This window comes from Zootoca vivipara, chromosome 6, assembly GCF_965207765.1.
Source record: "Zootoca vivipara chromosome 6, rZooViv2.hap1.1, whole genome shotgun sequence".
NCBI lineage: Eukaryota > Metazoa > Chordata > Lepidosauria > Squamata > Lacertidae > Zootoca > Zootoca vivipara.
The window spans coordinates 8,188,004-8,200,582 of NC_142589.1; the positions used below are offsets into that span (position 1 = coordinate 8,188,004).

General features: G+C 47.3%; 1 protein-coding gene across 4 annotated transcripts in view; it reads left to right on the forward strand.

Moving 5' to 3' along the window:
• The window catches only part of EPHA2 (EPH receptor A2), a 33,225-nt gene extending 21,002 nt beyond the window's left edge, over positions 1-12,223 (forward strand). Inside the window, exons 4-17 of one of the 4 annotated variants that reach the window (XM_035118377.3) lie at positions 864-1,019; positions 1,475-1,807; positions 2,879-3,003; positions 3,138-3,297; positions 3,561-3,663; positions 4,632-4,687; positions 5,603-5,728; positions 5,951-6,133; positions 6,338-6,399; positions 7,181-7,390; positions 8,001-8,150; positions 9,495-9,688; positions 9,933-10,088; positions 11,064-12,223. In XM_035118377.3, the coding sequence (XP_034974268.1) occupies positions 864-1,019; positions 1,475-1,807; positions 2,879-3,003; positions 3,138-3,297; positions 3,561-3,663; positions 4,632-4,687; positions 5,603-5,728; positions 5,951-6,133; positions 6,338-6,399; positions 7,181-7,390; positions 8,001-8,150; positions 9,495-9,688; positions 9,933-10,088; positions 11,064-11,169 (2,120 nt within the window). In that variant the 3' untranslated portion in view covers positions 11,170-12,223. Of the gene's footprint in view, positions 1-863; positions 1,020-1,474; positions 1,808-2,878; positions 3,004-3,137; positions 3,298-3,560; positions 3,664-4,631; positions 4,688-5,602; positions 6,134-6,337; positions 6,400-7,180; positions 7,391-8,000; positions 8,151-9,494; positions 9,689-9,932; positions 10,089-11,063 lie in introns of all 4 variants that reach the window. The other 3 variants (XM_060276310.2, XM_035118378.3, XM_060276312.2) reach the window with 3 other exon arrangements.
• The last annotated feature ends 356 nt before the right edge of the window (positions 12,224-12,579 follow it).

Sequence of the window (12,579 nt, forward strand, 5' to 3'; positions counted from 1 at the left end):
CCTGACATTTTCTCCAGGCACAAAGATGCTTCTACCACTGTCTGGTTCACAGGAAGATTTTTGAATAGGCAGTCTTTTGAAAAATAGTTTCTCTGCATTGAATGGAATGGAGCCTCTGCCTGAGGTCCACTGCATTGGTGTGATCCTGGTAGCAGTGCTCATAGAGGGCTGTTGCTTGCAAGAAAGGAGTCCTCATGCCGGCTGCTGACTTGAGGCAAAGCTGTAAGTCGGGCCGCATTGAGTGCTTTCCAAACGGGAACCGGAGGCTTCTAAAGAGCTCTTCCTTTGTAGATCCCTCAAGGAAGTGACGTGATTCCAGGGGGATTTTGAGGAGCAAACTGAGTTCCTATGGAAGAGTTTACTCATGCAGGAAATAAGTAAGAGTTGCTTGTCTTAGGCATAGGCATAGATAGGCTGGGGCTTTCCTCTGCACATCCTTCCACCCTCCCCTGTAATGTGTGTTCACCGTGATGCATGCACAGCCACAAGGCACACTGGAAACCTGAAGAAGAAGCAGTGGTAGAGGTGCTCCAATTGATGCACATGTCAGCTTGGAGTGTGTTTTCATTTCCATTGAACAGATGAAAAGGAACTGAGTGTGTCTCTCCTCTTGTGCCAAGTATTCTTTGAAAACTAAAGTGCTTAGTGATCTTTGGATTAACCTTTTTCTTAAGTTCTTGTGAAACTATCATTCCCATTGAACATACGGGGAACTGAGGCGAAGAGATCAAACGGTGGCTAGGTGGTTTGATTTGAACTCGGGTCTTTCTGATAAAAGTCATCTCTCCATACTGCGTTGTCTGCCGTGGGCCGTGGTTAGGATCCCCAGGAGGACTAACCCAACCCTTCTTTTCTCTTTGCAGCTTGCCCACCTGGGTTCTTCAAAGAGGACATCTCCAACAACGCCTGCTCAAAATGTCCCTTGCACACCTTGCCATCTTCTGAAGGTTCCACCTCGTGCCCTTGTGAGGAAGGCTATTTTCGGGCTCCGGCTGATCCTGTTTCCCTGTCATGCACTAGTAAGTGAGAGATCTAAGCGGTACAATTGCCCCGGGTCCCAGGAAATGATAAAGACTTGCTGTGTTGACGGCTATCCGCTTGGAGATTCATCAATGTCCAGAGGCAGTTTGCAAGTATTTAATGAAACCAAGCAACCTTGGATAAGCTATTGCTGTTTTAATTCAGTTTGTGTCAGTCACAGGAGGGAAGGCAGGAAGTGAGAAAAGCAGCAGGCTCGCTCCTGCGCAATGCAAGATTCCTTGTGGAAATATTTGGTGAGGGATGGGATAGATACCTGAGATGGAGAGAAGGCCAGAGTGAGGAGAGAGGGATGGAGGATAGTACCAGAGAAAGAGCCAAAAGTTGGAAGTGAAGGCCTAGGAGTGCTGAGTTGCTGGGCTAAGTGGGGAGTGGTCTTCTGCCCTGCATCAAAGAGACCCGTTAATTAGGCCCTTTTTTTGTTCTCCGTTCACAGGACCCCCTTCTGCTCCCCATGGTGTCACAGCCATAGGCTTGGGTGCCAAGGTTCAACTACGCTGGTCCTCACCTCGGGACACAGGTGGCCGCAAGGACATCACATACAGCGTGTCATGTGAGCAGTGCTGGCCGGAGTCAGGAGAGTGCCGCCCCTGCGACGCCACACTCCGGTATTCAGAAAACCCTCACAACATGGCCGGCACTTCCCTGACCATCAGCGATTTGGAGCCACACGTTAACTACACCTTCACGGTAGAGGCCCAGAACGGAGTGTCCTCCTTCAGCCCACGGCGCAGCTACGGCGTCACCAGCATCAGCGTCAACCAGACGGGTAAGGGGGCCCAACGTCACAGCCGAGGGAAAACGATGCAGATGTGCAGGCCAATGGCATTTCATACCATAGAGTGCACAAATCATTGTCCTCAGAGCTGTTGCCTTCCGGCGCTGCTTTCCGGAAGCATATGGCGGGTGCTGTTGGGGCAAAATGTGGTCTGATCCAACATGGCTGTTCTTGCAATCGATGCCACTGCGCAAGAGGCATTCCTTGGTTCTTGAACATGTTGGCCTTTTTTTTCATACGACAGCCACAGCAAAGAAACTTCTTGGCTGCTAAGGATGTGACTAGGGATTGCCCAGAAGAGCTGAGCCCTGGGTGTTTTGTGTTAGGTTTCCCAACCACCACTGCCTTTTAAAGCTTCGTTTTACCAAAACAAAAAACAAAAAAACCCACCTCCTTACAGGATCCTGCAGAGCCCAGTGCACCATCCAAATTTGCCCAGAGGCTCTTCGGATAGCTGGATGGGACAGAGGAGGAGACAGCTGTGTGTGTTTTAGATAAAGGTAGCAGTGTTCAGTTGTTGAGCAAGTTTAGTTTTAGTTTTAATATGCACATAAAGCAGCCAAGAGGTTGCAAGCGGTACAGAGGGCCCAGTCCATAGAGTGTACTGCATCTAGAAAATAGTTTTAGCTCAGAGCTTAAGCCATGTTAGTAAAAGCTAAACACACACACACACAACAACAACACCACACAAAATTGCCTGTCTAAATTTGAAACTATATGTATAGATTAGCATATGCTAATTTCATGCTAATTTGTGCCATTTGCCGTAAGCACTTGGCCACACCCTTGTTATGAAGGCAACTGTGCAAAGTGGGGTCATGTGGTTTGTCTGTTGGGCTTTATTTTGGACCTGGGTATTCATCAGTTCTGCGAATGTAATTTGAACAAACTCTTGAAGTCATAAGACGCCTCATTACAAATGAGGCTTTAAGAGTTTGCAAATTCTATATGGATCTGGGGCTACTGGCTGGCTGGTGACTGGAGCAAATGGTTTTGGCTGGGGAGGGTGCAATCCATCCACTGCAGCAACCCAGACTCTTTCTCCTCCTTCCCCATGCTCAGAACCTCCCCGAGTGACATCTGTGACCATGGATGGCCGCACCACAACCAGCCTAAGCCTTTCCTGGACTGTCCCACCCCGGCAGCAAAGCCATGTCTGGAAGTACCAGGTCACTTACAAGAAGAAGGTATCTGTCTCTCCTTGGTACTTCTCTGCTCTTAACCTTGAGCAAACCCACACACACACCCCAAAAAATCCCCCAGCCCATTTCACAGGGAGAAACTGAGCCATGTGAGTTTTTGTGTGTTCCTTTCCTTGCAGAAGGATGAGAACAGCTACTCGGTACTGCGCTGCGAAGGGAGCTCTGTGACCCTTCCTAAGCTCACGCCTGGGACCAAGTACTTGGTGAGCGTCCAAGCGCTGACCCAGGAGGGTCAGGGAACCAACAGCATGGAGCACGAGTTCGAGACGCTTGATGAACGTGAGTTTTTTTGGGGGGGAGGGGCAAAGCTCCTCTAGTTAATGCCGAAGCAGGGAAAGTAAATTTTGGGGCGGGGGCAGGACTGGAGCAAAGTCACCAGAAGAGAAACACACATTTGCAAAGTGCCATGTAAACAACAAAAACTACACACACACACACACACACACACACAGAGAGAGAGAGAGAGAGAGAGAGAGAGAGAATCTGTTTTCAGATAGCAATGTTTTCCTAACCACCACCTTTCTCTTCTCTGCACCCCACAGGTTCTGATGGCACAAACACCGCTGCAGTTATTGGGGGTTCTATTGCTGGCTTCGTTGTCACGGTCGTGGTGGTGGGGCTGATTGTCGTGCTCATTCGCCGAAGGCATGTGCTTTGATTTTTTTTTAATTCTGTTTGTTTAAGGCAGCGGGGGCAACAATGGCTTTTAGGAGAGCTGGATGCCAACTGTTCCTTTGCTTCCCACGGCGTGCAAACAGGCAACTTACGGCAATCTGTCACCTCCAGTCTAGCAGGCTTTGCAGGGTTTTTTGTTTTTTAAAAAATGATTCCATAATCTATTTTTCCAGAGGCAAAAGTGGAATGAGTGTACGCTTCTCCCAAGTGCCTTCAGTTTTCAGAGAAATGGTTTGCAGCAAGTGAGCATTTTTGCCAGATGGCAAACTGTCTGGCCTTTTCCTTTTGGGGGGTTTCCTTTTTCAGAAGCAGTTAAAAAAAACAAAAAACTGGAGCAGGGAGTTCCAATGGCTCTTCCATTAGCACATGCAAATACAGCACTCCATGTCTAGCAACACCAGCATCCATCTGATGCCACAGTCAAACCAGGCTCAACATGCTAGGCTTTGGAGATTCCCCTCCTGGTTTATTCCTTTTTGTGTTTTTAAACTCTTTAAGATAAACCATCAAAAGTGAAAGAGGGAGAGAAACATGATGCTGAGTCGTGGTGCCCTTATACCAGCCCCATGTGCTCTCTCCTCTGGGGCTGTATTTTTAAGCCATGAATTTGCAATTTTGCATTCGTAGGCCTGCTTGCATGTCCATTGCATTGGTGCAATGTGCCAAAATTAGGGAGGGCAGAACCTTTGGGAGTGAGACTGAAGAACCTGAATTGATCAAGCATATTTCCCAGAAATCAGTGGAAGGCAGTGGCAAAGGTACATTAGTGCCTTGACACAAAAAATAAGTTAAAAGGCCTTTGAGAAGGAATGGGACAGAGGTTACAAGGTTTGATGCAGGGAGGTTTGTGTCTAGTGGATAAGGTATTCTGTGGGAGAAGGCGCAGATTGGATTGCCTCACAGGATCACTCAAGAAAACCCTTATTGTTGTCGTTTAGGAAAAAGAACTCAAGGGCCCGGCAGACACCAGAGGATGTTTATTTCTCCAAGTCTGGTGAGTAATGGTCACTGGCCATGGCAGTGCAGGTGGTGGGATTTGCTGGATCTGAAACATCATGCAGAACAGAAAAGGGCAAAAATAAAATAAAATACAGGCTGTTTAGACCTTGAGAGTGAGCATTTACTGTTAAAGGGGTGCATTTACTGTGTCTGAACCTGCATGCATGTCCAGTACTCACATGTATTCGCACACACACAAACCAACAAGAGGTTTGGGGTCTTTTGCTAGAGTTATAGCATGCGTACATTTAGGAATGCGTGTTTGCCTCTATTCCTGCCTAAATAAAACTCCTGACACCCGATACTGAATTTTATTCTCTGCTGGCAATCCCAAAAGACCTCTTAAATGCCAGACCAGGAAACCCAGTAATTTTTAGAGGCAAGCAAATCATTTTTACATTAAGATTATTGAGAGGCACATCAACAAAGACGGCTTACTTTATTACACACGGTGAAAATGACAGAATACGTACATGCTGTTTCAGACAGAACAATTTAAGTAGGGAGCAAATAATACCATACATCCTAAAGAGTGAAAGAATCTCTACCTATTTGCAAAAGCGAACTCAAACTGATAGTAAGTTAACAAATGGAGGGAGAGGGAAGAATAGCATTGGTGGGGGGACTTGAGATGAGTAGCTAGTTTCATCGTGCTTTTGAATTTAACCCGGAATTTCCTGCCTGCTTCTCACCTCGCCCATCTTGCAAATTAAGTGTTTGACTGAAACTCATCCTAGCAGGCTGTGGCTGAACTGGCCGTCTTTTCTCCACCCTCTGCTCCATTGCTGGATCACAGACTAACTTGGCAGTGGGCAATGCTTGAAAAGCAGAGAGTTTAGGCATGGAACTGCTTCATAACAGCCTCTGCCAAGAGCTCCCCTTAACTGTGTTGTTCCTCTTCGCCCCACAGACCAGCTCAAGCCTCTGAAGACGTATGTGGATCCCCACACCTATGAAGACCCCAATCAGGCAGTCCTGAAGTTCACAACTGAGATTCATCCTTCGTGCATCTCCCGGCAGAAAGTCATAGGGGCAGGTAGGGTGCCTTCCATCCACCTTGCACAATGCAGTTGGCTGATGGAGGTGGAGAGCGTGTGTCTTCTCCCCTTGCAGTCAAGGCTAGTTTCAGAAGGAGCTTTCGGAAAGGGAAATAGTAATGCTAACTTCGATCTTCAGGTTGAAGCTGCCCCTACTCATCCACCCTGTAGTTATTTGAAAAGAGTATTAAACACTTCCACTTTTTTTTCTTTTTTGCCAGGTGAGTTTGGGGAAGTCTACAAGGGAACCCTGAAGAACAGCAAGAAGGAGATCCCGGTGGCCATCAAGACGTTGAAAACTGGCTACACAGAGAAGCAACGCATCGACTTCCTGAGCGAGGCGAGCATCATGGGCCAGTTTAACCACCACAACATCATCCGCCTAGAGGGAGTTGTCTCCAAATGTAAGAATCCCTAGATAGGATTTAAGGACCTTGGTGGCTGATACTGGGTTCCTGTTCCAAGCTACCTTGATACTGGGTTCCTGTTCCAAGCTACCTCTTTCTGCTGGGGCAGTTCCAAGATACCAAACTCCTGTGCAACTTGCATCAGAGTTTGGAATCTACTTGGATCTCATAAGCCAATTCTCTCTCTCTTTCTCTTTCCAGATAAGCCGTTCATGATCATCACAGAGTACATGGAGAATGGTGCCCTTGATAAATTTCTGCGGGTAAGTATTATTCTGTTCATCGCTGGCTTCCTTCTCATGGATACTGTGAGTGAGAAGAGTCTGTTGGATCAGGCCACTGGCCCATCTAGTTCAGCATCCTGTTTGCAATGTGGCCAGCCAGATGCCCATTACAGGAAGCGCTAAAGCAGAACCTGACAGCAATGGCACTCACCCCCCCACCCCCCCTGCAGTTTCTGACACTCTGAAGCATACTGCCTCCAACATAATGGGGTTTTATGGATTGGAAGAGCCTTTATTCTTAAAGGCAGCATGTACATATTTTAAGTCAACAGGAATAAAGCTTCTGCTTGAGAAGCTAGCATTTAGCTTGCATAAAGGTAAAGGTACGCCGGAAGTTGTACGCCGGCTCCCTTGGCCAATAACGCGAGATGAGCGCCGCAACCCCAGAGTCGGTCACGACTGGACCTAATGGTCAGGGGTCCCTTTACCTTTACCCCTGACAGTTAAGTCCAGTCGCTTCCGGGTCATGTGGCCAACATGACTAAGCCGCTTCTGGCAAACCAGAGCAGCACACGGAAACGCTGTTTACCTTCCTGCCGGAGTAGTACCTATTTATCTACTTGCACTTTGACGTGCTTTCGAACTGCTAGGTTGGCAGGAGCTGGGACCGAACAATGGGAGCTCACCCCCGTTGCGGGGATTCAAACCGCCGACCTTCTGATCGGCAAGCCCTAGGCTCTGTGGTTTAGACCACAGCGCCACCCGCGTCCCCCTTAGCTTGCATAGTTGGTCCTAATTCCTTCCCTTTTTGCCTCAACAGGAAAAAGATGGGGAATTCTGTGTTATTCAGCTGGTGGGCATGTTGAGGGGTATTGCCTCTGGTATGAAGTACTTGGCCAGCATGAATTATGTCCACCGGGATTTGGCTGCCCGCAACATCCTTGTCGACAGCCAGCTCGTCTGCAAAGTCTCTGACTTTGGTCTCTCCCGCGTCCTGGAGGATGACCCTGACGCCACCTACACTACAAGCGTGAGTGAAAATGGCTGCTGTCCCGTCATGTTAAGTTACGGTTTTGTCCCACCATTGCCAAGGAAGCTGCAACGGGTGGGAAAGGGGATGCATCTTCGCCAGCAATATGAGAGCCAGGGCTGACATCTGGAGGAGCTGCCCATAGTATAGGAGTAAGAAATAGGGAAGCCAGAAAGGTGGGGTATAGGGGGTCCAAACGGGAGGAAGGAACTTCTAACATGCTGGTGGTGGATGATCAATGGAATGTGTGTGACCAGCAGCAGGAAGTCTGCTTTACAGCTCAGTATAACAGGGAGCCAGTGGGAATTAATCCAGGCTCTAGGAACACCTGAAGAAAGAAGAGGAAGGAAGGAAGGAAGGTTTGTTTCCCATGACTGCTGGCTAAGGTCTCTGCCCTGGTTCCGGAAGGATTTGACTTCTAGTCATCAACATCTGCCACTTGGCTAAAACTTGAGACCTTGCTTTTCTATCAGGAACTTCAGAAATTGCCTGAACGGAGGAAAGCACATATTTAGAGAGCCTGGGAATTTGAAGATGTTTGCTCCCCCAAATCAGTGAGTGCCTTGGGAGCCAGAGGTTCTGACGGTTTCGGTGTGCTTGTCCCTTGCAGGGTGGGAAAATCCCAATCCGGTGGACGGCACCAGAGGCTATCTCTCATCGCAAGTTCACCTCGGCTAGTGATGTCTGGAGCTACGGAATAGTGATGTGGGAGGTGATGTCCTATGGTGAACGGCCTTACTGGGAGCTCTCCAACCACGAGGTAAGCTATTGGATGTCCTTGTGTGGGTGCTAACTAAGGGGCAAGTGGTGCCCGTACTGGTGACCAGATTACTGTTGGATCCCTTGTGTTTGGAGTTTTCTGGCTAATGGAGAAGAAAGCTAATTCTAGGAGACACAGTCGAAATATATAAAAAAATAAAAAAATTGTCCAGTAGCACCTTAGAGACCAACTAAGTTTGTTCTTGGTATAAGCTTTCGTGTGCACACTTCTTCAGATACACTGAAACAGAAGTCACCAGACCCTTATATATAGTGGGAGGGTGGGGTTTTTCTTAGGAGGGCAGTAGGAGATGGGTGATTGACTCAATGGGTATGGTAAACCTGTTGACAACTGTTAACGACTGGAATTAGTCCTACAGGAAAAAGCAAGGGATAATATGCACATGATTAGCATATTTAATGAGACAGGAATCCAATATCTCTATTAAGACCAGGTCTCTCCAGTTTTCAGTTCAGTGATAAGCTGTAATTCAGCAACTTCTCTTTCAAGTCTGTTTCTGAAATTCTTTTGTAATAAGACAGCTGCTTTGAGATCCTGTGTTGGATGTCCTGGGAGATTGAAGTGTTCTCCTACTGGCTTCTCTGTCTTGTGATTCCTGATGTCAGATTTATGTCCATTTATCCTTTGGTGTAGGGTTTGGCCTGTTTGTCCAATATATAGAGAGCTGAAGGGCACTGCAAACATTTGATGGCATACACAATGTTAGAAGATGAGCAATTAAATAGGCCTGAGATGGTATGTTTGATGTTGTTGGGTCCAGTGATGGTGTTGTCTGGGTGTATGTGGCAGCAAAGTTGGCATCTGGGTTTATTGCAGGCTCTGGTACCAGTGTCCAGTTGGTCTCTAAGGTGCTACTGGACAATTTATATATATTTTATATATTTCGACTGCATAAGACCAACACAGCTACCGGTACCTACCTGAATCTAATAGATACAGTCCCAGTTCCAGAATGCTAATGGAGTTCTGTCTTGAGGTCCATTTTTTTAAATGAAGCAATACGAGGCACACCCCCTCCACATCCCACCCTAGTTGTGTGTGGAAATGTCTTTGCCCCCAACATGGGCTCAGTCTTACAAGGTAAATTGCATCATGAGTTTTGCCCAGACATTCATCTGTGAATCCATCCATTCGTTCTGACTGAAGTTACATAAAAGGGTGCTTATTGCTTGGGTTCCTCAAAGTTTATGTCTGCAAGGCTAGGGGTGGGCTTGCAATCCTGCCTGCCTTGGATGCTGGTTTTTATGCTAGGATGGGTGGTCTTTCCAAGCTGAATCCCCTTCACTGTTGTTCACTTTGCCAATGCTCTACCTTCCCAAACAGGTGATGAAAGCAATTAATGAAGGCTTTCGGCTCCCAGCACCCATGGACTGTCCTTCTGCCATCTACCAGCTGATGATGAGGTGCTGGCAACAGGAGAGGAGTCACAGACCCAAATTCAATGATATTGTTAGCATCTTGGACAAGCTCATCCGTGCTCCTGAATCACTCAAGACTTTGGCTGAGTTTGACCCTCGGTACGTGCCTGTCTTCTGGGCCTCCTGCTCTCAGAATCCCTAGATACGGGTTGGGAACTGTTGTCTCTGAACATCCCCTTCCCCTCTCCAGTCCTTTGAGATGGAAGCATGTAGGAACAGTGCCAGGAAGGGGGAAAAAATTCCCAGCCCATAAGCCTCCCAAGAATTCTCTCCATCCACTTGGGCTCCCTTAGACAAGACCGAACTTTAAAGAGCCGGGGTCCTTTTTTTTTTGTCTTTGAAGGATCTCCATTCGCCTACCCAGCACCAGTGGCTCAGAAGGGATCCCTTTCCGAACTGTGGCCGAGTGGCTGGAATCCATCAAAATGCACCAGTATACAGAGCACTTCGTGGGCGCTGGGTACAATGTCATTGAGAAGGTGGTGCAGATGACCAATGAGTGAGTGTGGCAACTTCCACTCTTCCTCCAGTTTTTCACCCCCATGCCTGCCGAGAATGCTTCTCCTGTTTTCCCCCCTCCATGGTCTTTCTTCTGAAGCCTTTGTTCCCTTCCTGAGAGAGGAGGTAGCTGGAGTTCAGGCTCCTCCGTGAAAAGTCAACTCAGTAGGCTGTGAGCATCATGGTCCACTTGACCCCTTCCCAGTTCACAGCGGAGAATGAGGCTGCTTTCTGCTTTGATTTCTAGAGAGGAGAGAGCTCCCTTCTTTTGTTACATGACTTCACTGTTAGAATCCTCTAGTAGAAAGAGCATGGGTGCAAAACACCTGGAGTAAAGCACACCTTTCTCGATAATTTAGGAAGCTGCCTTATACTGAGTCAGAACATTGGACCATCTAGCTCAGTATTGTCTACACTGACTGGCAGCAGCTCTCCAGGGTTTCAGGCAGGGGGTATCCCTAACCCATTTGCCTTTCGTTCATATGAAGGCGACTTTCTGTTCCTATATACTTCAGTTTCTCTCCTGTATTTTGTTCATAAATTCATCTTTCCATTGTGTCGGGGTGGGGGGGGTTACACATCTTCTTGTTGCTCTCTCTTGTTGTTCTCCCCTCTCTCTTGGGAGAGGCTGATTCAAGACTGCACCCTATAATTAAGCCACTTTATGAGGCCAGGAAAACGAGGAGTGGCTCGTTAAAAGCAGACGGGTGCCCAGCCTCCTTGGATCATGGCAAGGGGAGTCCACACCTCCTCAGCACGGGAACCTTTGTGTGATATTGAAGCTGTGGCTTCATATGTCTTGCAGTGAGCGACCTCGGTTTCTTTTTAATGATACCTCTACAAGAAAGATGGAGATACTGAATGTCAAATTATGCTGGTGGGAGTTAAAGGAATACAGGTTTACCCCACCTTTACACTCCGAATTTCACAATATTCCCCACTAACCTGGTCACATATGTTTTCTTCCCATTCCCAGGGATATCAAGAGAATTGGGGTACGCCTGCCAGGACACCAAAAGCGCATTGCCTACAGCCTCATGGGATTGAAGGAACAGGTCAGCACCATTGGCATTCCAATCTAAGGTGGACAGATCTTGCTTTGTATCCTTGCCCAAATTCAGCTCCCCAGTGGCCAGGCCAAGAACCATTGGGCCGTTGTACTTCCTGATACATACTTGAAGTGGAGAATTCAGGAGAACCTCTCTCACCAAGGATGCCGACTGCCAAAGAAGGAGTCGGATGTCTGCTTTCCACTGTGCTTCCTCAGCATAGCTCCACGTTTTATTGCCTGGCCTCATAACTGCTCTTGTCTGCTGGAAATAGTAACGCTGCGGTGCTGGAAGTTTTCAGGCAAGGCATTGGGCTGTGCCACACGCTGACGCCAAGCGGATCTGCCAAAAGCCACATTTCATTCCTCGTTCCTCTCTCCTGGCTTGGACAGATCCTGGGACTTCTGGACGCCTAGTGCCACCCCTTCCTGCCATCTGGCTCCCTTCTGTTTACAGCCCTGCAACACAGAAGACCAAAGCATCCCTAGAGCTGTTCATCCCATTGCCAGCTCTGCCATCTTGTCTCCTAGAAACCTGCAGGCCCAATGCCATATTTATTTACCTATTTGAAAGCCCAAACCTCAACTGGTTAAGACTCTGTGGATTTTGGGAGGTGGGAGAGTTTCCTCATGCCACAGCAACGTTGTTGAACTTTTTTGGACGCTGAACCAGTTGCTCTGTTCAGTCACAGATGGGCTCTTCCTTTGTTCTTCCTTTTTAAGAAGCCAAACGAGTACTGCCTTGTGCAGAGTCCCCTCTGGAATTTGTGAGTTTCAGCTTTGAAGTGGTTGTGCCAGGGATGACCGAAAATGACTCTCCACAGAGTCATCTCAGTGTTTCCTGCTCTCTATTTATTCATCTTTTCCAACTGCTGCCCTTTCTCCCCGTTCCTATAATACACTCTTGACTTATTGACAATTGTTCTCCTTTCATATTACTTCAATTTTTAATTTATTTTTTTATATTTATTGATTTTTTTAAAAAAAGCAAGACTTTGCTGTTAAGGGTAATCATGCACAACTTGAACAAAAATGTTTACCTTGTGTGCATGGATATGTCTAGCTTTAATAAAATATTTTTATTCTTGTTTTGTTGTGTAAACTGCACTGTATGGAATGAAATGTGAGCACATACTGTTAACTACCTTTAAGGAGCTGGCTGTTGGCCACCGTTACTAACGGGCTTCCCAAAGGCATCTAGTTGGCCATTGTGAGAATAAGATGCTTGACTAGATGGGATTTTGGCCTGATGTAAGAGCCAGTTTCACTGTTAGGGCTTACGACCAGCTTCTAGAATGTTATAGGTCCATCTCTTGCATTGAGGTTCTTTCTCGAGTCCATTTAGGTGATGTGGAAATTTAATAAACCTTTCTTGCAGAAGTCACACATGGTTAACCCCATAATCTGCCACCAGCTGATCACCCCAGCGTTCAAAACTCCCATT